The sequence below is a fragment of the Lepidochelys olivacea genome, assembly GCF_965140295.1.
Source record: "Lepidochelys olivacea isolate rLepOli2 genome assembly, chromosome: 1".
Classification (NCBI taxonomy): domain Eukaryota; kingdom Metazoa; phylum Chordata; order Testudines; family Cheloniidae; genus Lepidochelys; species Lepidochelys olivacea.
In genome coordinates this window covers 274,023,724-274,050,911 of record NC_140411.1, presented here as the reverse complement: position 1 = coordinate 274,050,911, position 27,188 = coordinate 274,023,724, and the positions used below count along the sequence as shown (strand labels likewise).

The 27,188-nt window shown below is 46.4% G+C and overlaps 1 protein-coding gene across 6 annotated transcripts in view; it reads right to left on the bottom strand.

Annotated features, from left to right (window-relative positions):
• Nucleotides 1-27,188, bottom strand: part of ATP2B1 (ATPase plasma membrane Ca2+ transporting 1) — a 131,052-nt gene that overhangs the window by 53,632 nt on the left and 50,232 nt on the right. For all 6 annotated transcript variants that reach the window (XM_084627069.1, XM_084627073.1, XM_084627068.1 and 3 more), the window contains exon 2: nt 12,666-13,103. In XM_084627069.1, coding sequence (XP_084483195.1) covers nt 12,666-12,870 — 205 coding nt within the window. In that variant the 5' untranslated portion in view covers nt 12,871-13,103. The remainder of the gene's footprint in view (nt 1-12,665; nt 13,104-27,188) is intronic.

Sequence of the window (27,188 nt, the reverse complement as noted above, 5' to 3'; positions counted from 1 at the left end):
ATGCTTCTTGCGATTTCAAGTTTGTGTTTTGACCTCAAAACTTCCAGCACATTATCTTTGTTCTGTTTGCAATAGAATCATTTTAAGAAAATCAGCAATTCTACGCAAAAGAATTGGCAAAACCACACTTATGCTAGCAAAGCCTTGGCATAAGTGTTTGCTCATACAAACTCATTCACTATCCAGTTACAAATCATTAACATATAGTTATCAGAGCTTTTAATTGTACCCTTAGCAATTCATTTTTATATTTTTAGTATCATTCAGTAGGTTATCCTATTCTACCCCTGAAGGAGTGGTGGGGCGGGGGTTTGTGGGGAGTTATGGAAAACATAATTACCCTTTTCTGTCAACATTTCTTATAGTCTTTAAACAGGGTTTCAAAGGGCTTTTTATTCAATGTTCAGTTTTGTTTGGGAATCACTACAAAAAAAACTTCACAGGAAAATTTTGAATGTTGTATTTTGAAGGGGTGTCTCCATTTTAGGGCCTTAATATTTAGTTGCTTTTAACAGTATCCCAACAACATCCATAAGTCAAACATGTCATTATCTGTAAGTTGAGTAACTCAAAAATCCACATATAAGTAGCAATACGACAGTCAAGTTGTGGCTTGCATTCTCAGTATGCTAATGCAAACGCACAAGGTGCCGGCTGAATTAATGGCACCACCTCTATGATAGTGAGCAATATCACTAACACTTCCCGAAAAAGCAAGATAATCACCAGGTGACTGCTTCATGACTGAACTGAAAAGGCCAAAACACAGGTGAGTAGGCCAAACCCCAATACAGTAACTTAAAGTCATCCCAATTAACGTTTTGTTATGTTACTGATCCATTAGAGAACATGCTCGTTTAAAGTTGCACACTGCTCCCTTATAATGTCATTTGGCAGCTGCCTGCTTTGTCCACTATTTACAGGAAGAGCAGCCCATTGCAGCTAGCTGGCAGGGGCTTGGAATCAGGGTGGACCGTCAGGACCCCCCCCCCCCAATCAGCTCCCCGTTCCCCTAAATTCTCTGTGCAGCAGCCGCCCAGCAGGCTATCAATTGCCTGCAGTTCAGCTGTCCCTCCCCCCACTGCCTTGGAGCTGCTCCCAGGAGCCTCCTGCTTGCTGTGCAAAAGGGGCACGGGGGGGGGGGGGGGGAGAGAAGAAGGATGCTAATGTCAGGGTGTCCCCCTCCTCCCTGCTCCTTTAATTGCTTAGACAGGTTCCCTCCAGAGTTTGCCTGGTTGTGAGTAATCTGGTTCTGAATTACACCCATCAGGGACAGTGGGATATTAAAGTAAGGAAACAGACTTACAAAAATATTTCTGACCCCCACATTTTACTCTTAAAAGCATAAAAGTTAGCAATTTATGGAAACTCTTCAACACAATCCTCCTCAGTGGGATCTCTCACTTTTTGCAAGTCCCTGAATTTGGTCTAAATCCTTTGAGAGAGGCCTGCCTCCACTCCTTCTAGCTGCGTCTTCTGTTCTTGTGAGGATACTGCATCTTTAGAGAAGTCCACCTTTTAAAAGAGTATCTGTCCCTCTTTGGTAACATAGAAAAAAAAACCTACTACAGCTCTCCTAGCCATATAAGCAGACCAGTAGGAATTCCAGATAGATGGTGGAGGGGGTGGGGGCTGATTTCCATGAAGAGTCCATTCAAAAGTAAAGGAGTACTTGTGGCACCTTAGAGACTAACCAATTTATTTGAGCATAAGCTTTCATGAGCTACATCGGATGCATCCGATGAAGTGAGCTGTAGCTCACGAAAGCTCATGCTCAAATAAATTGGTTAGTCTCTAAGGTGCCACAAGTACTCCTTTATTTTTTGCGAATACAGACTAACATGGCTGTTACTCTTAAACCATTCAAAAGTAGAGGCACTGGAGGTAGCAATCCCATTGTTTCACCTAGGTATGGCCATTCAGTAGTGCTCCTTGATTGCTCTGTTACAGCTTTCTGAACATGTCAAGTTCCTACTACAACATGAATGATCTAATCCACCACTGTTACATTTCTGAATAGCCATCAAAATCAAATGAAATTCCCAATGAGACAGACACATTCACCCAAGATTTAGCTCAGGTCTACTCTATAACTTCAGCAGCTCTACACCGATGTAACTTGCAGCAGCCAAAGTTTGTGTATCACTAGGGTGAATGCATACTGGGAATGTGTTGATACAAAATGCAGAACACCACAGGTGAGTATCCCAGCTTTCCACATGCCCATCATCTGGAGCAATACCTTTTGGGAATTTTCACAGTGAGTTGCGGTAGAATAAGGATGTCCAGGGATATCTGGGACTTAGGGGTGAAGTTCCCAGCCTACTATTCCTCGATCTCATCAGATCATCCATATCCCATCATTTTTTTTAAAAAAATCCCAAACTCATTTGGCAATTCTCCGTCTTTGCTATCCCTGACAGAAGCACAGAACCCACAGAGCTCTGAACTATTCTCATGAATATGCAAAGACAGGATGTACGTATGATTCTCCTGTACTTGCAGACCTGCAGGAAATACTGCAACAAATGGGAAAGTGAGGATGTCTTTAACAGTTTGCTGACAAACAATGAAAAAAACTAATTCAAGGTTGCTGGCGGCATTTACAGAGCAGCTGCAGATGGAGGAACCACTTCTGGGTCTGAAAAATGAGCACTGATGATGGGATTGCATTGTAATGCAGGTTTAGGACTATGAACAGCTGCAGAACTTTCAGACGTGAAAGACCACATTCTTAGATCTGTGTGCTGAGCTCATCCCAGCCTAACAGTGTGTGGACACCAGCATAGGGTGACCAGATGAAATGGATAAAATATCGGGACACATGGGCGAAGCACCGCCAGAGCGGCAAAAGCTGCAATATCGGCCCCAGTCCCACCTCTTCCCACCCTGCTCCGCCCCCACTCCCCATAGGACTGCAGCAGGACTGGGCCTGCACTCACTGGCAGTGGGAAGTGCAGCGACCCGGCCCCAGCCATGCCGCTGGTGAGCAGTTCCCCACAGCCCCCCAAGCCAGGCCCCCCACACACACAGAGGCCTGGGGCCTGTCATAAATATAAAGGGAAGGGTAAACACCTTTAAATCCCTCCTGGCCAGAGGAAAAACCCTTTCACCTGTAAAGGGTTAAGAAGCTAGGATAACCTCGCTGGCACCTGACCAAAATGACCAATGAGGAGACAAGATACTTTCAAAGCTGGAGTGGGGGGAGAAACAAAGGCTCTCTCTCTCTGTCTGTATGATACTTTTGCCGGGAACAGAAAAGGAATGGAGTCTTAGAACTTAGTAAGTAATCTAGCTAGATATGCAAGAGATTCTGTTTTGTTTAAATGGCTGATAAAATAAGTTGTGCTGAATGGAATGCAATGCATATTCCTATTTTTGTGTCTTTTTGTAACTTAAGGTTTTGACTAGAGGGATTCTCTATGTTTTGAATCTGATTACCCTGTAAGGTATTTACCATCCTGATTTTACAGAGGTGATTCTTTTACTTTTTCTTCTATTAAAATCTTCTTTTAAGAACCTGATTGTTTTTTCATTGTTCTTAAGATCTAAGGGTTTGGGTCCGTGTTCACCTATGCAAATTGGTGAGGATTTTTTATCAAGTCTTCCCCAGAAAAGGGTGTGTAGGGTTTGGGAGGATTTTTTGTGCGTGTGTGTGTGGGGGGGGGGGGGGCGGAGAAAGACGTTTCCAAGTGGGACCTTTCCCTGTTATATATTTGACAGACGCTTGGTGGTGGCAGCAATAAAGTCCAAGGGCAAAAGGTAAAATAGTTTGTACCTTGGGGAAGTTTTAACCCAAGCTGGTAAAAATAAGCTTAGGGAGTTTTCATGCAGGTCCCCACATCTGTACCCCAGAGTTCAGAGTGGGGAAGGAACCTTGACAACCACATTCTTAGATCTGTGTGCTGAACTCATCCCAGCCTTACAGTGTGTGGACACCAGCATAGGTGACCAGATGAAATGGACAAAATATCGGGACACATGGGGGAAGCACCGCCGGAGCGGCAAAAGCCGCAATATCAGGATAAATTGCATCCTGATCATGCATCAGTCAGGACGCGGGACAAAGAACTAAAAATCAAGACAGTCCCGATTTTAATCGGGACGTCTAGTCACTCTACACCAGCATGAGAGTGGCATTGACGGTGGATAAGCAAATGGTGATAGCACTTTGGGAGCTTGCAGTGCCAGATTCCCCATTACCCAGTAACAGTCATTTTGGAATTGAAACTACACAATGGGGGCCCCTGTTATGCAAGTGTATAGAGGCCATTAATCATCTACTACACAGGACTGACTCTCAGCAACCAGTAGATGGATTTGCAGCAATGGGTTTCCCAAATTGAGGGGGGCAAAGGGGGAAGAATAGATAGCATGTATATTCTGTTTTGGCACCAGCCCACCTTGTCACAGACTACATCAGCAGAAAGAGTACTCTCCTATGGTTATGGTTAGAGGGATCACCAGGGATGCTCGCAGATATCAATGTGGGCTCATCAGGGAAGGTGCATGATGCCTGTATCTTTTAGAACACAGGACTGTTCAGAAAGCTGCAAGCAGACACATTCTTCCCAACTTGTAGATTGTCACTGGCTATATTAAAATGCCAATAGTAATTCCGGGCCTATTCCCTTGCTCCCGACTCATGAAGCCATATGCTGGCCACCTTGACAGCACCAAGGAAAGATTCAACTACTGGCTCAGCAAGTGCAGAATGACAGCTGAATGTGCTTTTGGTAGATTCAACGGGCACTAGTGTCTACGCACTAGACTGGATTTCCGTGAGAAAAATATCCCAATGGTTAATGGCTTATGTCATGTCCTGCTTACAATGAGGTAAAGAGGAAAAGTTGCCACTAGGGTGTAGGTGGTGTAGCGGTCTGCCAAATTTGAACAGCCAGGCACGGGGGCTATTACAAGAGCTCAAAAAGAAGCTATGCAGTTGAGAGAGATTTTGAAAGAGCAATTTAATGATAACTCCACTGTGTTAGAGTTCTCTGGCCCTGGAGCTTTGAGTACTGCTAAATATTTATTTATAAATACGACTGGGTGTTTTCCTGAAGCTATGCTTTCTATGGCAGTTGGTGTGCATTTATGTGTTCTGTTTGCTTTGATCACAACAATATTGCAGCATGCATAGCAGTACACTAAAGATCGTGATTCTCCAAAAATATAAAAAACTTCACTGAGTGGGAAAAACAATACAGAGAATCAATGTTAAAATTTTGTATAAACAATTTAACAGAGTAAACATTTATGTCCCTTCGAGTGCACAAGGTAGTCAGTTGTGGATACAAATACACCAGCCACAGTTCTCACAGATCACATTATGTGTAGCTGTGGTTTTCCTTCATGTCCTCTGGTGTGGAGTGCCAGTGGTAAGGATGCACCCCACATCACATTTTTTGGGGTGTAGGGAGCAGCCACCATGGAATTCTACAAGAAGTGCAAAGAAAGGCGAGTCTGGGGCTTTTGGACCTGAAGGGCAACCAAAGTCTTCAGCCTGTGAACGAACGTAAGAAAATGTTCCTTGTTCTGTTGGGCCTCCTGGGCCTTTCTCCTGTCTCATCTTTCTCCATGTTGTTCACTGTATTGGCTCTCCAAGTCCTTAGTTCATAATCTGATGCAACACTGCAGGATCTCTCAGAACACATACCCCTTCTCCTCGTTTTTCTCTTCCTCATCAGGGTCAGGCATTCTGCAGGTATGGATTAGACTGCCTCAAAGCTGCAACTCCGGGAGCAGATAAAAACCAGACACACATGCCACTGGATTTATGGTCACAATGGAAAGGGAAAGTTTCAAAACCTGTTTTCCCTATTCCCATAAACACTCTAATAAGAAATGCTTATTGACACTTCAGCTTTGGAGCATATCAGCACAGCACTAATTTCCAGCCCCAGCCATGGTGAGCATGGTCTGCCAAGAGAAAGGGGGTGAGTGCGAAGAATTTTCTGCTGCATGAAGCTATAAAATTTTCAGACTATTCCATGGATATGAGTATAGGGCAATGTACACTGAATATTGGCACTATTTTCCATCGGTGGTCATGGTGTTAGCACAGTGGTGCCCAAACTTTCTCTTGCACCCCCCTCCCCCCTTACTAGTAATGGAATGTGTTCGTCCCCTACCCAGGGGGCTGAGAGCAGGGGCCAAGGACCTAGAGTGGAGGGCAAAGTGGGGCTGGATCGCCTCCCTCCCACGTGGGGGCTGGCCCAGGCTCCAGCCCCACAGTGGGCCTCCCAAGACGATCCTCTGTGCCCCACAGTTTGGGGACCATCATATTAGCAGATCTCACTCTCAAAAGGACACAAAGGCACAGAAGAGCTGCCCAGGCTTGTATGCTGCTAGTTGAATTCACTACTGAGTGGCATGGGAAAGTCTTCTACTGCAGAGGAAGAAATAGAGCAGCCATCCCTAGAAACCTTTGGGAAAGAATTGCACGGTATCGTGATCTCTCAGGGGGATAAGAGGCACCCCTATATACAAGAATGATGTGCTCTGCATGCTCCCTCCTGTCCCTATGGCCTAATCCAAATGGGGAATGAAAAGCAGATGCCAGTGCTACTTCTACTGAACCTGGCTCTTCATGTACGAGTAAAATAATGAAAAAAGTCAATACCTTTTTTCTTGTTAACATGTGGATGGGCCATTTTAAACATTCAAACAATGTAAGGAAAAAGGTATGCACACACTTACTGAGTTCCCTTGCCTGTCATCAGGCTCCATCCGTGTTTGCCTGTTGGGATGGCTAGACCATGGCAGTGTCTCAAACAGGTCCTGGCTTGCAGCATGGCTGGAGTCCTCTGCCATGTCTCCTCCTTTTGCTGTTCATGGTATAGGTCTCTATCTTGGGCTCTTCCAAGGTATCCACAGTAGTCTGTGGGGTGCTGGTCTGGTCTCCACCAGGTATGGTGAGCAGTCCCTTGCTGAAGCAGCAAGTCTGCAGCACAGCATCAGATCTACTGCTGTACTCCCTGGCCTTACTGATACCACAGTTCCTTCACTTTCACTATACACTGCTGCCGATCCTGTTGTACCCTTTTGCCTACATCTCCCATGCAATCTGGTTGTAGGTGTCCACATTTCAATAGCTTGCCTGTAGTTGTTTGCGCACAGCTTTTTCTTCCCACAGGCCCAGGAACTCCAATACTTCCTGTCTACTCCAGGCAAGAGCACATCTAGTATCTGTGTGCACATGGAGCTGGCCTGGTCATTTGGGCAACTGCACACAAAGATGAGCTACTAGGTGTTCTCACAGAGTTGGGCAATCAGATGAGGAAAAATTTAAGAAGATGGTGGTTTCCAGTCTCTATGACTCCTGGGCAGTGGAGTTTAAAATTGTGACCAGAGCAGTCACTTTTTCAGGGAATGGAGCATTGTGGGACAGCTGCTGGATAACTGTTAGGATCAACACAGGTCATGCAGTAGCTGCACCTGCACGATGTCAACCTCAGTAGCCACCCATGACTATGCCATTCAGGGAGATGGTTGTACTGAATCATTTTAAACAGGGTGCTTTTGTGAGCTTGAGTACAGACGCATGCACAAACAGGTTGGCGCAAGGTGACTTACACTATTATGTAGTGTAGACTAGCCTTTGGTCAAAAGGCAAATCATTCTTAATTCTGTAGATCAAAAAGACAAAAGAATTGCCAGTATGGCTTCTTGAGTGTAACTGAACGTGGTTTTTGCTAACAGCCTGTTTCAAGCCCAAGTTTGGAGAATGTCTGTCATAATTAAATTGTATTAAAACTAATGTGAGTTCACTCAACCGCAGATTGCCCCATTTGTTCTGGTACATGCAGAATTGAATACTAAACTTTAAGTGTAAATCTAACACCACACATTTAGTTCAATGACTAGATAAACTGCTAGTGACTTAAGGAATTAATAGTTGAAGTTAGTTATAAATTCAATAGTTTTAGAAAGCTAATGTTCTCCTACACTGGGAGTAGAACAAAGTTAGAGGAATATTTTGAAGTCACTTGCCTAGGGTGGGTTTATAGTATGCTGTACACACATTTCAAAAGCCTTTGCAAAAGAAGTCTTCAAAGAGGAAAGTCAGTAGTAGTAAATACAAACAAGAAGGTAATTGGTTCTGGAACTGTTACACATTGAAGTTTAAAATTAAAAATCTATCAGATTTTATGGAAGATGAAACTATGAAGACAACTTCTGCTGTAACAGTTTTCATGCAGCTATTTTGAAAGTCTTCCCTTTTTTAGGCTGTAACTGCCAAAGCTTAATTTCATTCCCAAGTAAGGATGACAAAAGTTCATAAAGCAAGAAATGCAACAAAATAACTGAACACTAGAACTTCAACTGTACTTGCGGCTAGTCCTCACTTACGAGTTGTAAAGTCAATTGGAAATGTAGCACAGTACAAAATGACAATGAAATATGTATATACACAATTTTTAAAGTTTTAAGCTGTGTAACTGCATATTGGTCAACTAATGTTTTAAGTTATGGATCTACACGCTGAGTTTGATACCTATGCTGAAGCTGCACAAATCTCAGTTATGCAGCCATACTGCTAAGTCTAGGTTCCTTGTTCATGTTTCCTTTTGACATTAATTTAATAATTGTTACATTACAGTCACAATCTTGGCCTGGTTGGAGGGGCACTTAAAGAGAAACTTGACCAGCCCAACAGGTTATATATAGAATGTTGGCATTTTAAGAACCGTGAGGAAAGGAAAGCTTGAAGCTATACCTAAGGAAAGAAAGCTTTCAGAAAGGAAAAAAGTGAGAAAGTACTGGGATGCAAGGAGTTAACAGCACAGAGTTTGCAGAACGGAAAGACAGAGAACAGACAACTAACAGGCCATGGTGATAGTGAAATGTATTAGTTCATTAACTTTTTTAGAATTTTTCCATTAAATTTAAATGTCAAATCATTTCATTGTCCATTACTGTTACCAGAGTTGCCAGCTCACCAAGAAATTCTGTGATTTATATACAGTAATTTGTGGTCCTTCTGTGGAATTTAGGTCTAAATTGCTGCATGGTACACAGGAGTATAAACCACAAGAATTTTTATATCCTCCATTACAATTACTCACCTATTTAAATAAAGTGATTTGGTGTCTGTCCAGAGCCATATTTTTCAACTAGGTGTCTCAAATAGGAACATTTTGCTAGGTTTACAGTTATATTGACCCTGTAAAGCTATTCAGTACAACCTTCCTTAGCGGATCAGTTCCCCCTCAGATACTGGCAATAAACTTTCTCCAGTGTATCAGCATATTTACTGTACACTACAATAATTTTGAATGTATGGATGCAGAGCAAGAATTTAAACTGGGCATAGAAATCATGAAATCCCTTTCTCTCCTACTCCATTTAGAATATTTAATAAAAATAAATACTATAGTGGAAGATCATATCTGTGCTGCCAGGCACACACCATCTCTTGCCTGCATCTCTAGCAGTTTTGATGGCAGATGAAACTGACAATTCCATTAACTTCATCTGTTACACCCTGCTGCATTCACTTTTCAAGCAAAGTAGGTGCTGCTCTACATTGGGATAGCACACTAAGTGGACCGGAACACAACAACAGAAGATACAAGAATATGGCTAGCCTGATTGTCTATGTTGCAGTAGTTTTCACCCTGTAGTCCATGGACTCCTGGGGTGGGGGGGTCTGCAGACTATATTTAAGATTTCCAAAGAGTCTGCGCCTCCATTTGAAATGTAAGGGTCTGCAAATGAAAAAAGGTTGAAAACCACTAGACCAGTGGTTTGGTAGTCTAGTGTCCATTAGTTAAGACATTCAACTGGCAGCAAAAAGCTACTAATTTCATTATGATAAATTTCAGGGATTTGCAGCACATTTTCTACTATGCCTCTAATAATCATGTAGGACAGCACATAATACAGCAAGCTTCAGTAATATGGCAAGTCCTGTAGTGAATAGCTGTGCAAGGTCTCACATACAATGTGTCTGACATACAATGAGAATGTACTGAATCTGTTCAGATGGTAGTCTTGCTCATTTAATCTTTCTCCTCATCTCACAAATGACCACTAAGTGAAATTTACAAAAAGTTTCTGATCTGTGACATTTCCAAGCATGTGGGTTCACTGGACAGTTAAAACTCCTCTCAAAAATGGGTTAACTCAACTTCCCTACCATCAGTTTACACGGCTGGGGGCTATAGGTTAAAACTGGGGCTCCTGTTTCTCTCACTAGAACCTGCCCATTTAGCAGCAAGGAAACAGGCAAAGGTCACTTGATTGCCAATAGTTCTCTAATGTCCTTCCCACACTTCTCAATGATAGACAAGTTCTCCTGCAATTGACACAAAATGACATGGAAAGAAACCAAGTGTTTCAGCACAGGGAATCATGGAGTATGCTCCCAGACTCATGGGCAAGTGCAGAAACTAATGCGGGTAAAGAGCAAGTATCCCCACAGCAAAACTAGGATACTAATCATGTAGATTAACTATGCAGTAAAGAGATACCACAAGAGACTCCACAATTTATATCACTAATAAGTTTCACTTCATTGCCAGTGGAGTGACAAAGAATTCCCCAATGGGGAAAGCAAGATAAAACAGTAGATCCAGGTGGAGGTCAAAGAGATCAGTTCACTAAAAGAACCAGGTAGTGAACTGGTGCTTGAACAGCCTGTTTGGGCACACATGGTAAATCCCAATCTTGTGCCAGACAAGCAACTCCTGACAACTAGTTTCAAACTTGTTAAGTTTGCCCTACCAGCCATGGTTGTGTTTATGATATCCCTACCCTTTATTAAAGGTTTACTCCGATCACAAAAAATAATGAAAATTGGAATTAGTCATTAAGGTACTTCTTGCACACTGTGATAAATGTATCTTGTTTAAGGCACAATTTTTATTACCATTCAAGTTTCTATTTCTACAATGCTACCGTTCCTTTCATGGAACAAATAAATGGTTGTACAACAACTTTTCACCAGTATCTGAATTTAAAACACAAATTATATCGAGTGATCTTTTCATCTGTTGCAGTGGTCTACACAACTTTGTCTCCACTGCATGTGCTCTTACTCATGCTAAATGGTATATTGTCTAAGATATTTATAGCTGTTCTCGTCCTCACCTACAGAGTTTCATCCTCTGTACATCCTCAAGTTTATCTCCTGTTTGGTCTACTACTCATGTTGCACTCTGGCTTGGAATATTCCAGTCCTCTGCTAGCACAGGAGAAGAGTAGGAAACATCCACCCCCTGACGTTCAACACCAAAACATCTGATGTTCTTGTTCCAATATTCCTGGGTTACTATGTGGGGCTGCTGATTAGTCAGAGTAACAAAACTTACACGGATTCTTAAACTGGTAACAATAAAATGACTGCTAATATGAAGTTGCATAAGTGACAGATGTGTGGACTATGGCAGACTGAAATACAAGAATAGCAGGAGGTTTTTTGTATCAACATGCAGTCACTCTCTCAGCTTTAAAGAAAAGCCAGCATTTTCCTCTCAGCACCTCTAGTCATATTTGTAATTCAGGATACTTTATTAGAGTACTGAATGATATAGTCAATGATGGTTTTGTAGAATATACAAATCAGCAAAAAAAACTGATGGACAAAAGTAGCTCAGAGATATGCAATTTTATGGTAAGCCTCATTTGTCTGTTTTATAAAGTTGCAACATTCATCCATTAAGTTTTTCATGGTGCTTTATCACTTTCACACTGGTGAGCAAGCAATTTGCAGTGAACAGATCTGAAATACTGTTAAATATAAAAGTTTCTGACAATTCTATTTACAACATGTAAATATGCTGGAAAACAGTTGTCTTCAAACTTAGAGCAGGTCAAGTCAATCCTGACGAGATTACTCCATTTTGCCTGAAAAGCAAATGGGCTTCTCATCAGGATTCAACAACAACGAATTAGACAAGAAAAGAAAATGTAAAAACCAGAACAATTTACAGTCATAATTCCCTCATTTAGACAAGATACTCTGTTAAGCTCTTATTTCAAACTATGAAGACAAACTAATAAATGCTGTGTTTCAGATCCTTCAATTTCCAAGGGTTTTAATACACAATTTTTTTCAAAAATGTAAAATTCAACTGAAAACATTCATTGTTTACACTGCAATAGAAGAGGTCCATGCATTAAAACATTACCCCTCCTTCATCTTGGAGAACAGATGAGCTTATATTGCCAGAGTGTAGCTGGGTAGCAATACATCAACTTAGATGGTAAGCACAGCTTTCGAACATATACAGGCCAACCCTGGAGTTCTTTTCCAGCATAATCACCACTAGTTTATGAAACAGGGTTCACATGGGTTGTTTATGATCCATAACTTACCATACAAGCTAGAAACAAGTTTGAAGGTTCTCAAAGTGCAATTAGAGATAAATTTGGCAAAGTTTATTTCAGTGCTAAGGAACAGATTTGTGTAACTGAGAATCAGGACATTGTTTCTGAAATCTTGAAATATGTGACTGTGTAATTTTATATCAGTTACAAAAGTTGGTCTAGTTAACAAACCTTGCTATTCACTACCATGATAGATGATCATAATTCTATTCTTAAAACAGTAAGCACAAGCTAGCATTCTATTTAATTATTTATAACCACATTCAGAGTCAAAATAACTGATCTAATTTAAATAAAGATATTCTGGACACATGCTACCACAATACACTTACCTTCATTTGGTGAAGTTTTCAATCTTGTACAGATAGCATAGACATCTCCATAACATTCTTGGATTTTATGCACTGCATCTGTAGATCGCAGTTCCATAAGGGCACGGAGCTCTTCAAGTGAGATTCCAAAATCTCCATGATTAGATTCTTTTACAGAATTTTTTACACCACTGTATGCAACTGAGTTGTTAGCCATATCACCCATGATGTATGCAGTCCTTAGTATGAGGAAACAGTTTCCAGAAAGGAACAAAAATTTTGACTTGAGGTACTTGCAAAAGTAAAATAAGACCTTTAGATATGAAGACAGTCAGATGAGTAGATACACATCACCCAAATAGAAGAGTGTGACATCAGTAACCCTTTCCAGAGAGGAATCTTGAATGTCGTCCCATGGTGAGTTCCTTTTCTTCAAGTTAGTCATATGAGGTGTACAATCTAGGGAAAAAAATATTAAAGCCATTATTTATAGCTGTATTTTCAAGCCTCTTAAACACTATATTGGAAGATCTTATTTAGTTAAGCAAAGTTACATCAAAATAGCAAAAAGTGTAAGTTACACTGATGCAGTATTTAGATGTATAAAGCTTCACCTGTGTCCTTTTAATCCCTAAGACCCATGTCTACCTTGATGCCTACAATAAATTGTTAACTGTAACAGCCAGTCATCTGGTCAAAGAGATTAGAGACTCAAGACATAAGCAAGAACCGTTCAGATCTGTGAAATAGTCACAAAGACTACATAACCTTTCCTGGTTTACACATTCTTGGTACCCACTACCCTCAATCCTTCTTGCACTCCCTCCATTTGTTACACCCAATTGTTTCTTATGTTAGTAAACTCCTCAGAGCTGGGCTTGCCTCTTTCTATATATACACACAGTACCCAGCAATACTGAGTTCCATCTTACTGTGGCCTCTGGATGGTACTCTAATAAAAAACCAACAGCTACAGAAGCATCAAAAAAAGTTTCCACAGTACCCATATGTTTGCATTCATGAAAGATACCTCACTCTTAACACAGTAATGGGAGTGTGTAAAAACTTGCTCAGGTCCTGGAATCGAGCGCTTAGTAGACTTCTCAGAGGAAGCCTAAGACTTAACGAGGCTTCTTCCTTCCACAACTAGTCAGATAACCTGGCCTTCACCTCCACTGGACATCCTTGTGAAGTTTGATCCCTTCAGTGCTCAGGTAATACTGTATCACTATTCGGACAACTCTCAAGCCACCAGCCTCTGAAGGATCTTAGCTCTAGTTCACCCGGAGAGTAGGTTTTGGTTACAAACCTATGTTTTCTGGGGGATACCATAAAGCGCTTTCTCTGAGCAGGCCAGTTTATACATTCACTTGATCCAAAATAGTCTGCTTGCTTGCTCGCTCACAGTGCATTGAATATAGCTTCCTCCCCACCATTTTTTTTTTAAAGTCTCAGGTATTTACACAAGTTGTTACTTCCTTTGATGCAAAGATACTGCAACTGAAAAGTAAACATCTAGACTTAAGGGACAGTATTAAGATAATTAAACCTCTGATATGGCCTTTGTTCCAGGTACCCAGAAAAAGGTGAACTTCAACTAGATCTCAGACCTGAAACAAACTGCATTTTAAGAAACCAGATCTGAATAAGCCCTCTGAGCCTGCTTTAAAATGTTCAGTACTATAATTACAATAAATAATGGAATGATAAAAATAGTGTACTCTTACATTACACTTTTTATCCAACTCAGAGTGCTTTTCAAAAAACAAGCAAACAACCATCATTATCCCTTTGCCTCAGTTTCTCCACTGCAATGTGATTTGCCCAAGGTCACAATCCAAGAGCAAAAAACCCAAGTCACTCCTATTCTCAGGATGGCATCTTAGGTCCAGCTATTCGGCCTAGTTTGTATCCTACCTTTCTTAAGTGTTTTAATTCCCAAAACTTGCTTCTAAGGGTGAGATATGGTTTTACTGCCGGTGAACACTAAAGAACAGAAAGGCAAAGTTGGCTGTTTCTGCCATGTGGAGTCACATGTACAGCACAGTGTTAAATGAGAATATTTTCTTCTGAAATAGAAAAGAAGTCTTTCAATCATTTCAATGCAAGATTGTGTTAGAATCAATGTAAATTTCAGCCTACTTGCAGCTAAGCTAAGTGATATTTTAAAACTGCTGGAGATGAGAACTAAGAATAGTACACAATGGTAACAAAAAGTACCAGACTGACAGCTGTGCCAAGGTCGGGCCAGATGACTACAGGAGAGTAATTTAATTTTTTTTTTTTTGAAGCAGAAAAGAATTTTACTTGGGTAACACTTACAAAGAATCACCAAAAAAAAAAATAAAAAAAAATAAAGCAAAACTATGCAACAAAACAAAAGCAAACAGAAGGTATAACACAGCAGCCTTCAGGAGAGAGAAGTGTTCGGGCTAGCCTGGGCCCAGAGCGGGGGGGGGCTTCCTCGACACTTGTGGTCTTCCACCCTCCTGAGTTACCTAGTGGCCTAGAGCAGGGGGCTTCCTCGACACTCATGGTCTTCCACCCCCTCGAGTTACCTAGTGCCACGCCCAGTGTCACTGATTATTCCTCTCCTGAAAGTGCCCGACAAGATGGGCACGGCTGCGGGGTGGCCGGTTTGGGGGTAAGGGGGACGTACACCACGTGTGATAGGACCCCTCCTAGGTGACAGTAACAATGGTATCCATAGCGGCAACGGCTGGGGTCTCTCACTCTTCCCCTCAATCAAAGGGTCAGACGGAGGGAACCGGACGGGGTCACCAAGCAGAGAACCTCGGACAGCACCCATCGAAGGCGTCAAGGGAGTCGGTGGACGCCGCCCAGAGGAACTCCGCCCAGATACATGAATGTACTGAGGATCGGAAAACGGCCCTACAATCACAGGACGCTTCATTAGCCAACCTCCCATCTCTGGTTTTATAAATGGCTGTTTTAGCTAGGCCTAGGAGGAGGTTAACCAGGAGATCTTGTGATCTTGTGGGGCCACAGATGGGGAGTGTGTAGATAAAAAGGTGAGGGGAAAAGTGTAGCCAAAAGGGTAATAAAATATTCATGAGGAGCCGGAAAAAGGGCTGCAGCCTGGCACACTCTAAATATACGTGTGCCAGAGTTTCCCTCACGTTGCAAAAAGGGCAAGTATCCGGGATGGGGGTGAACCGCGTCAAAAACACACCCGTGCTCACAGCTCCGTGAAGGAGCCGCCAACTAATGTCCCCGACGGGCCTCGGGACCAAGGTGGAATACAGGCTGGCCCACCGGGGTTGCTCACCCTCCAAAGGTGGCGGGAGGTCCCGCCACTTTGTATCGGGGCGGGACACCAGGGTGTGGGCGTGAAGGGTGTGAATCATGAGTGTGTATAAATATTTCCGTGGCGCGACTTGAAAGCTGACCAGCTGCAGTTCATGCAGCCGGCTCGCAGTGAAAGGGTGAGCGGTTTGTTGGGATCTACGGGGTAGGGGCCCAATTGAAGGGTCCGGCGGGCCTGGGGTAGAGGGTGGGCAGAGTGCGCCCTCGCGCAGGGCTCGGTTGAGATAAGCCCGAGCAGCGGGCATCAAGGTGGCCTTCACCTCCTGAAGTACGCGCTGGGAGGTATGAGGTCCGGAGAGCCCCATGCACCGAGTGAGCGTCAGGGGATCCAGCCAGTCTCCCCAGTCGTGGTCCAGGAGGTCTCCGACTCTCGTGACTTCTGCCAGGACCAAACTCTGGCGCACCCAGCGGGACTCCGCCACCTGCACACGGAGCTGCGGGTTGTGTAGTAGGGGCTCCGCGAGGAGATCTGCTCGCACGGTGGCCGCCACGGACCTGGTCGTTAGAAACAGTTTCCAGGTCCAGAGGAGGTCCTGGTAGAAGACCGGCAGCCCAGAGATGTCTCGCGGAAAACCTCTTGGACAGAGATAAAAGAACTGCCAGTCTTATCGGAGCCCTTGGAAGCGGTGCAGGAAGGCGTGCGCCAATATGCTCCACGTCGAACTACCTGCACTATAAAAGAGCCTCTGCAGGGCCTGGAGACGGAAGACACGGACCTGAGTGCGCAGACGCTTCAGGCCCTGCCCTCCTTCTTTCCGGGGTAGATGAAGAACCCCAACAGGGGCCCAGTGCATTCCTGACCAAAAGAACTCTAGAATCGATGTCCGGAGGTTGGTCAGGAAACCCGGGGCCGGGACCAGGGTGTTGAGCCGGTACCAGAATGTGGACAGGACTAGTTGGTTAAGCACCAGTGCTCTCCCTCGGAGGGAGAGACATCGGAGTAGCCTCGTCCATTTCCGGAGCCGCTCTATCACCCCGCCTTCTAAATTTTGCCAGTTCTCCGGTGGAGAAGGCTGCGTGGCAGAAAGGTAAATGCCGAATAGAGCAGTGGACCAGCACTCCACCGGATGGTCTGAAGCACGGGTGGGAGGGAGCTTACCTGCTGCCAGTCCCCCACCGCCAAGCCAGATCTCTTGACCCAGTTGACTCGGGCGGAGGAGGCTGCCGAATAGATGGGCTGGCAAGCCTCCACCCGCGCCAAGTCGCCCGGGTCCTGAACCACGAGGACCACGTCATCGGCGTACGATGACAGGACCAGTCACAGCTCTGACTCCCGCAGCACCAACCCTGTCAACCTCCTGCGGAGGAGGCAGAGGAAGGGCTCGATCGCCAGAGCGTACAGCTGGCCCGAGAAGGGGCACCTCTGCCGTACTCCTCACCCGAAGCTGACCGGTTCGGTCAGGGTCCAGTTGAGCCTAACCAGACACTCCGCGGAAGCATACAGCACCCGGAGAAAACTAACAAACTGAGGTCCGAATCCAAACGCCTGCAGAGTGCCCAGGAGGTACCCATGGTCCACTCTATCGAATGCCTTCTCCTGATCAAGAGACAGGAGGGTGAACAACAGACCGTCTCTACGCCCGAGTTCCAAAAGATATCAGACTAGAAATACATCGTCAAAAATGCTGCGGCCCGGGACAGCGTAGGTCTGGTCTGGGTGGATCACGTCCACCGTCACGGACCCTGGCCGCAGCGAGATTGCTATCGCTACGATTTTGTAGTCCGTGCTAAGGTGCAAGACGGGACGCCAGTTTCGTAAATCGCAGAGGTCCACCTTCTTCGGCAACAACACGAGCACCGCTCGCCTGCACGAAAGAGGGAGGACCCTGCCCTGCAAAGACTCGGCCCAGACAGTGGCTAGGTCTGGGCCAAGGATGTCCCAGAATGCGCGGTAGAACTCCACGGTCAGCCTGCCCGTGCCCGGAGATTTATTGGTGGGCATGCGACGGAGGGCTTCCAAGAACCCGGCCAGGGTGAGAGGCAGCTCTAGCTGGTCTCGGTCGCCCACGCTGACCGTGGGGAGTTCCTCCCAGGGCACCCTGCAAGCGGCAGGATTGATCGGATCCGGGGAGAAAAGGCTTGTGTAGAAGTCACAGGCCCTCCCACACGTCTCCACTGGATCCGTGAAGGGGGTGCCGTCTTCTGCTAGAAGGCAGGTGACATGTTTCTTGGCCCCCCTCGTTTTCTCTAGGACATAGAAGAAATGGGAGCCGCGATCCATCTCCCGAAGGAGGCAGATGCGGGATCGAACAAAGGCACCTCGGGCCCGATGGTCCTCGAGGGCCCGGAGCTCCTCCCGCTTCTCCCGGCACGCTCCGCAGAGGAACGGGTACACGGGGCTGGTGGCCAGACGCCTCTCCATCTCTAAGACCTCCCGTTCCAACTGCTCTATCACTGCATTTCTCCGTCAGCTTGTGCCCCAGGTGTAGTCACAGCAGAAGAGCTTGGCGCGCACCCTCCCTAGATCCCACCATCGCCGCGCCGAGGAAAAGGCAGGCTGCTGCTCTCACCAGGCTAGCCAAAACTCCCGGAAGGACGTCACGAAGCCCTCATCTTCCAACAGGCTGTAATTAAAATGCCAATAGGCCGGCCCCGGCCTCTCTGCACGGAGAGAGGCTATTATGGTGGCTAGATGATGGTCAGAAAATGGGGCCGGCCGAATGTTGGAGGAGTGGGCTTGTGAAAGATGGAAACAGGATAAATAAATACGGTCCAACCGAGAGTGGTGTGACCGATGGGCCTCCACCCGGACAAAGGTGAACGTGGAAGTGTCATCTGGGTGGTGGTCACGCCAGACGTCCACTAGGGTGTGATGTTCGACTATTTCTCAGAGAATGTTCACAGCGGCTGGGCTCAGCTTGGCCCCCGAGCGGTCCTGCTCCTCTAGGGTGGTGTTATAAAGTCCCCTCCCAGGACTAGGCACTCATGAGAATCTAGGGTGCCAAGGAAGTCAGACACCCGCTGATAGAATTGTGGCCGCTTCAGGCTCATTGTCGGGGCATAGATGTTAACGAGGTTGACCACGAGCCCCCCCACACGGACTCGGAGATGCAGCAGGTGGCCCGGCACGGCCTCAGTAACCCCTAGCACCTCGGGCCGTAGGCTGGGGGAAAACAGGGTCCCCACTCCAGCTTGTCGAATCGTGAAGTGGCTAAAGTAGACACCGTCCCCCCACTCCAGCCACCAGCTGTCCTCTGCGGTCGGATCCATATGGGTGTCCTGCAGGAAAACCACAGAGTACCCTCCTTCCCGAAGGTAAGAGAGCACCTGGGACCTGCGGAGAGCCATCCTACAGCCCCTGGTGTTCAAAGTTGCAGTAATGAGAGGCATCATGCGGAGGGCTGGGGGGGTGGGGGTTCCTTGTTGGCGGGGGTGTTCGCGGCCCCCGGTGGGTCGCGCAACAATCCGTGACCCATCCCGTAAATGATTAAATCATCACAGAAGCTGCGGGCCCACCCGTAGGCCGCGGCACTGTGCCTTCCTTTCCCTCTACCCTCCTTTATAAGGGCCCTTGTGGCCCGGAGGATTTGATCAAAGACCCCCATAGCTGGAGAGCTAGCTGTACCCTATTGCGGGAGCCACGAATGTCTTCTAAAAACTCCCGCTGCGCTTTTTGCTGCTCATGGGGGAAGGGGGGTTGCGATTTGCCTGTTATTCCCTGGTGGGGCTCTTGGTGCAGCCTCGTCGTCCGCTGAGGCGGGCAGGCAGGATGCAGACCACCGACGGGGTGTCTGACAGGCTAAAGTTATTAGGCCCATCTCAAGCCTTGGGGTAGAAGGGGACGGCGGAGGGAAAAATTGCAGCTCCTAATGGGTCGTGGCAGGAAAATGCAAAGGCTGCCCCTTGGGGGGGGAACCACAAAAAAGGGAAAGAAATAACCCCAGTGGCGGCAATAGCATTGCAGGAGGAGGTGGACTGGGCAGGGACAGGAGTGGTGGCGGGGGCAGAGGCAAGGCTCTGGACTTCGGGAGGCAAGCAGCTAAGAGGTGGCGCCTCCTGAACAGATTCGAGGGTTAAGGGTGTGGGGAGGGGGCTCCCAGTGATGCTAGGCGCAGGCTCTGTGGTGGATTTGGCAGCCACGGCATCAGGTGGACTACCTTCTGTAGGGTGCCCGCCCGGGAAGGCGGTTAGGGGGAGGGAGCATGGGGAAAGGGGACTGGGGTGAGGTTGCCCAGATCAAGGCCAGCCGGCAGTAGGTCATCCTCTCCCTGGGTGACCGGGATCAAACCTAGGGCCTCGATCTCCTCACTCATGGAGGAGAGGTCGTCTTCTGCTACCTCGGGGGGGGTCTCCCCTCTGGCGCCCGCTACGACGGTCGCTTCGGGGTTCGCGGGAGGTTCGGGCAGAAGGAGCTTCCTCAGGGGTCTTGGAGGGGAAGGTCTCCCATGGAGGGGAGATCCTACCTTCCAGTGCTATTTTATCTTCCCCTCCCAACACCGGCGGATGGATCTCACTCGTGGGCATAGCGGAAGGCTCAGTGTCAGCGCCCCCCTTCCTGGTCTTCTGGGGGGCCTCTGCATCGGATGGGTGCAGCGGAGCGCGAGCCTTCTGCTTGCCTCGCTTTCCCTGGACTAGGGTCCAGCCTTCCATAGCATCGTCTGGGGGCTGGTTAGCAGGGGTCGTGTCAGGGGGGCAGAGGCGATGGTTCAGGGGCTCAGGGGGGAAACGATGAGGCAGCATGGGGGGGAGGGTTCTCCTTGGGGCAGGCCCTCTCCTATGCCCGGTAATATCTTTGCTGCACCCTCCTCCATAGGCTCTGCTGGATTGTTAACAGCAAGGGCGGGGCTCCCTCGCTCGTCTGGGCATTGTAGGGGAGGTGTCTCTTGTGCCCGGGCGGGAGCAGCAGTGGATCGAGCAGGAGGAGAGGTGGTTTCAGGTGCCGGGTGGCCAGGGGCGTCGGCAATGATGGAGCCGATGTCCTGCCGGGTCTCGGGTGCCCCTCCCCACCGGGCCAAAGGGCAGTCTCTTCGGACATGCCCCACTGATCAGCAGAGGTAGCACCGGGCCTCTCCTGTGGAACAGTAGACCTGATAGCAGGCTCCCTGGTATGGGACTAGGAAGGACCCCTCAAGTGCCTCTCCGTCACATACTGCCGCTGGCCATAGAAGCTGCACTTGCTGGCGGAACGAAAGGACGTGACGGAGGGTGGGGTCCTTGCAGCCTAACGGGAGAGGGCTGATGACAGAAACGGGTTTCCCCAGGGTAAAGAGAGGGGGTAACAGGGCGGCATTGGGCAAAAAAGGACGGACGGAGGTCCGGACTAGGCGGACGCCCAGGACCTCTAGCGGTTCCAGGGGAACAAACACCGCCCCCGCCCCCCTCCACCAGGCCCTTCTCCACCGCCTTCTGGGCGGCGGCCTCCGATGCTAAGAAAAAGACAACCTTCCCGTACATTTTGGAGGCTGCCACAATAGGCGTGGGTCCTACCACCCTCGCCAACACCTGCACGTATGTCTCCACGTGGGGCGAGGCGGGCACCAGGAGGCAACGGACGCCGTGCTTCCTGGTCATGGTGGGAAAGGGACCCCGGACACTATTGATGGTAGCGGAGGCGGTGGGTGGGCGAGATGACGAGGCGGCAAGCGGGGGGGGGGGGGCGCGCTACCGATGCCCCAGTGGGGGTGGTGGCAAGTGTTTTGGCAGCAATGCGGGGGGGGCTTGGGCAGGGGGGTAAGGTGGGGGAGGGGCAGCTGAGGTTGTTAGAAGGGCCTCACCTCTCTCATTCCCTGCCATTGTGAGCAGGGAGAGACAGGGAGGCACCAGAAGGGGGGGGGGGGGGGCAGATTAACCATTTCTCCCTGCTGGGCTGCAGGCAGGGGGGCTAAATGGGTCCGACTGGACAGGGGGAGGACACAGGAGTTGGGGTCAGGTAGTAGGGGCAAACTGTGGGGTGGGCAGTCCCGGGGGGGGGGGGGGGGGGGGGAGAATGATGTGGACCCACGCTCGTTTGTCCAAAGAGTCTTGTTTGGTCAGCTGTTGTGTCTGGTCCGGATGGCGGAATTCATAGCAAGCAGCTGAATCCAGAGGCAGATGGCAAGTTGCCAGCGGGGACCAACGGCGGGGGGGGCCGTGACGGTTGTAGTAGTGTTGGAGGGGCACCGATGGATAGGGGGGCAGCTCCGTGCCACACCCCCTGTGCCCCTACACACACACAGTTAAGACACGGTCAGTCAAACTCCCCCCACACGAGAGTACAGTTCAAAAGTTACTCCATCTTACGGCCCCCTCCACAATGATTTGTAGCTTCCCTGGGCAATGTCTGTCAGCTGTCTTCTCTTCCGGGCTTTGTGGAGCATTCCAGAAATGCCAAGCAGATAAGAAGAAAAAAATAAACTGTCGATTAATTACGGGTCCACAAAAACAGCAAACGGCTGGGTCTGGGGGCTTCCACACCCCTCCTCCGGGGAGCGGGTTGACAGTCCTCCCCCCCCCCCCTCGGGAGTTTCAGCTAAAGCAGTAGCAGCATCCGAAGGCAGCCGTGGGGGGGCTGGCAGCAAGCTGGAAGCTGACCAGCACTCGAACGGCAGCAAAAAACAGCAAAAAAAACAAAACGAAGAAAAAACGTCTGGCCCGGTCGGCGGAGGTGGGGGACTGAGGCAGGGTCAAAAAGTAAGAAAAGCCCAGGCCAGGGGGCTTTAGGAGAGAGTAGAAAGCAGATAGTTGAGCAGCAAGCAAAGGAGGTCCCTTTCCCTGGGTAAGGGAGCAGGGAAGGTTCCAGAACAATCAGGAACCTTCTGGAGACAATTAAGACAGGCTGATTAGAACACCTGTAGCCAATCAAGAAGCTGCTAGAATCAATTAAGGAAGGCTAATCAGGGCACCTGGGTTTTAAAAAGGAGCTCACTTCAGTTTGTGGTGTGCATGTGAGGAGCTGAGAGTGAGAACGTGGACTGTTGGAGGACTGAGGTGTACAAACATTATCAGAAACCAGGAGGAAGGTCCTATAGTGAGGATAAGAAAGGTGCTGGGAGGAGGCCATGGGGAAGTAGCCCAGGGAGTTGTAGCTGTCACACAGTTGTTCCAGGAGGCACTCTAGACAGCTGCATTCCACAGGGCCCTGGGCTGGAACCCGGAGTAGAGGGCGGGCCTGGGTTCCCCCCAAATCCTCCCACCTCCTGGTCAGACACAGGAGGAGTCGACCTGGACTGTGGATTCAGAAAAACGGCCAAGCTGAGGGCTGCTGTGAAGCTCCAAGGCGAGCAAATCTGCCAATAAGCGCAAGACCCACCAAGATAGAGCAGGAACTTTGTCTCACAGCCCTAGAAACTGACTCATTTATTTACTCACAAAAAGGAATACAACAGGGTACTAGAAGCATGAAGTTCCCTACATGGCCTTCAGCAATTACCTAGAGGGACTATCAGTATAGGTCAGCTAGTAGTTCAGTCTCTATGTTTAGTAATTAGCCTCTGAGGGCCAAAGCTGGAGGCTTTATTACTATAAGCATCTCAAAAAGGCAAACTTAAATCACAAGTTCAAATCACCATCAAGATACTGACAGTCACTAGAGAACAAGCTGCATTCAAATTCATGTGCTTGAGACAGAATTACAGCTTCTCAGGCAGCTAGACCCGTTAAAATAACTCAATACAAGTAAAGCCTCCCCCCTTCCTTCATGATGGAGTCTACATTTTTCATATAAGTGTGTGTAAGCAAAGCTCTAACTGCTATTTTCTAATGAAAAGAAGCTATCCAATTAAGACTCATACTTTGGATACTTAATGAGAGGTCAGTTTTGGACAATCTACGTGTTACTTCCATAAAACAGGATTAAAGGAATTGCCCTACAGGATCAGAACTGAGGTCCACCTAGTCCAGTAACGGGTTAGACAATGACCAGTGTTAAAAGGTTTTGATGACAGTTCAAGAACCCCACAGTAAGCAGATGGGGGATAAGCATATATTTTGCAAGACAGGATGCAAGTAAGTGAATATGCAACAACAACAACAACAACAAAACACAAAACACTGGAGACAAACCTCATGACATACCATTGGAATTTTAGCTAAAATATCTTGACAAGTAATTCCTCACCACTGAAATCATATTTAACCTATTTGAGCATAAAATTAGAATGCAGGTAGATGTTTTTCATGTGTATTTAACAAAACCTTTCAGTAAGAGCAATACGCCAAGTTGAAAGTAAACATCCCCCACCCCCCACCCCACCCCAGACAGGGCCAGATCTCACTCACATGGTGGTCAGTTTACTCAAACACTTCATGGACCTTCAAATGTCAGTTTCACCAGTTAGACATCCTTTGCAACTGTGAGTTAGATTATGAACTATTACAATAGTTCAAAGTTACTTATAGGTTTTAAGCCTTAGCTGATACACTTCTTTGCAAAGAAGTTGACCTTTAACTGCACATTATCAATAGCCCAGCTTTATTATGGGAAAAGACTCCCAAAGTGATTATCTCAGGAAAGCCGCTGACTTAATCTAATGAGCTCAAAGAACCAACAAGACTATGAACCCACAGTTTGCATTCTGGTAAGAACTGTCTCCAGATATTTGAATTCACTTACCATCTTCAAGCATTTTCAAGTTTCACAGATTAATTTTAAGATAGCTGGTGTCAAACAGGATTTTTATATCGATGTACTTTTTTTTTTTTTTTTTTTTAAAGTTACTTGTGTACAAATTAGGTTGAGATCCTCAGGGCAGGTACTGTTTTGTTCCATGAAGCTCCTACCACACTGTACATTGCTGTATAAATAAATAGTTGAGTCACTCTCATAAGACACTTCCTGTGGGGAGGGAGAAGATGAAAAGTTGCTTTGCTGGAATTATGCTATTTAGGAGAACGTCACCTCAAATTTCGTCCCTGTGACTAATTTTCAAAAAGTTATCAAAGTCTAAAATTGTATGTAGGTTTTTTTAAAAAAAGAAAAAGGTGATCTCTTTCCTAATTAGAAGAGTTTTGGGGCTGAACTGTTGTACAAAGGCCTGTGTTTTGCAATTAGAGTGTAGAGTAACAGGGTCCAATGTGGCAAGTTACATAACATTGTTTATAAAAAGCAAACTTTGGATTCAGATTTATACAAAATTGAGGAGTCTAAACTAAACTGATACCAGGAGCCTTAAAGGTTCCTGGAGAGGTTACAAGTTGGCATAAAAAGCAGAGGAAATCTGGGGGGGGGGGGGGGGAGAGAGAAAAAAAAAGGGTGAAAATATTCCTAGTTGGAGTAACTAAAAAAGTGCTTGGATTAGGTAATTTTGATGAAATGATGCTGCTGCCCCTTTTGTAGACATTGCTTCTGTGTGTGCAACTTGCTTGAGAGTGGACAGCGGAATGAACAGCTTAAAAGGAGTGAGCTTAACTAGCATAGCTAAAAGTCTCCCAGAAAGCAGTTTAGTGGACATCTATTTTCAATAGATAAGTTTTTCATTTAATATACCTCCAGCCCTGCAATGGAAATGAGGACAGCCTCTACCAACGTAAGGCTTCATTACTATGGGCTTGTCTACAGTTTAACCCCCCCCCCCCACACACACACACACCCCAAAAAAACAATGCAGTGGCACCACTGCAGTGAAGATACTATCTACACCGACAGAAGAGCCTCTCCCATCAGTGTCAGTAACCCACCTCCTGGAGACACAGTAGCAAGTTTGACAGAACTAGCACGATCTACACCAGGGGTTTGGTTGATTTAAATGCATCATTCAGGGCGTGTATTTCTTTTTTTTAAACACCCCTGAGCAATGTAGTTATACCGACCTAACTTCCTAGAGGAGACAGGACCTATGGCTCCTGGGTTCCTTAGGATAAAAGTCAGAGGTCCCGAAATCTTTTGATCTGTCAAAGAATAATTTGATAGCACGTTTAAATAGTTTCAGAAGTTCTACTCAGTTACCTAGCTTGTAACGGAAGCTCATTCGTAAGTGTTCCTTTTACCGAAAATAATGTGAATTGGCTGTTGCTCCAAGACCTTCGCCTAGTGGCAGCATGGAAGACCAGAAACTGCTGGTGTCTGCAGAGGCTGACACCCTGGGACCACCTCCTGCTGGTAACATCACCGGTTAAGACTCCTAAGATCCAACTGGTAAACTGCTTTAACAGATTGTTTGAGAAATCAAGACATCAGAAACTATTAGACCACTATATATTTAACGTTATTAGAGAAGACAGGGGCTCTAGAGATTAATGTTTTCATCGTGTTCTCCTCTCCCCCAGTTTAGTGTGCCAAGGTTTAAACAGCTGATGAAGAGGATATTTACCTTAAATGCCTACTAACTTACCAAGGAAGGTCAAATCTTGTTAACATTCCCCTAAAATTCAGAAGTTCTAAACCTGAGTATGGTAAAGGACCAAACTGATAGAGGATTTAAGTAGTTCTTTCAAAATATTCCAATATATTAATACAAGGCTATGTTGTAAAACAGACTGGAGAGACCTGGAGGCCCTGTGTTTATTCTTCAATCTATAAATAAGAGCATGTAAAGGTTCTTTCTCCACTCTGAACTCTAGGGTACAGATGTGGGGACCTGCATGAAAAACCCCTAAGCTTATTTTTACCAGCTTAGGTTAAAACTTGCCCAAGGTACAAACTATTTTACCTTTTGCCCTGGGACTTTATTGCTGTCACCACCAAGCATCTAACAAATATATAACCGGGAAAGAGCCCGCTTGGAAACATCTTTCCCCCCAAAATCCTCCCCAAACCCTAAACCCCCTTTCCTGGGGAAGGCTTGATAAAAATCCTCACCAATTTGCATAGGTGAACACAGACCCAAACCCTTGGATATTAATAACAATGAAAAAGCAATCAGGTTCTTAAAAGAAGAATTTTAACTGAAGAAAAAGTAAAAGAATCACCTCTGTAAAATCAGGATGGTAAATACTTTATAGGGTAATTAGATTCAAAACAGAGAATCCCCTAGGCAAAACCTTAAGATACAAAAAGACACAAAAACAGGAATATACATTCCATTCAGCACTGCTTATTTTCTCAGCCATTTAAAACAACCAGAATCTAATGCATATCTAGCTAGATTACTTACTAAGTTCTAAGCCCTGGTCTACACTAGGACATTAGGTCGAATTTAGCAGAGTTAAATCGATGTAAACCTGCACCCATCCACACGATGAAGCCCTTCATTTTGACTTAAAGGGCTCTTAAGATCGATTTCCTTACTCCACCCCTGACAAGTGGATTAGCGCTTAAATCAAACTTGCCGGGTCGAATTTGGGGTACTGTGGACACGATTC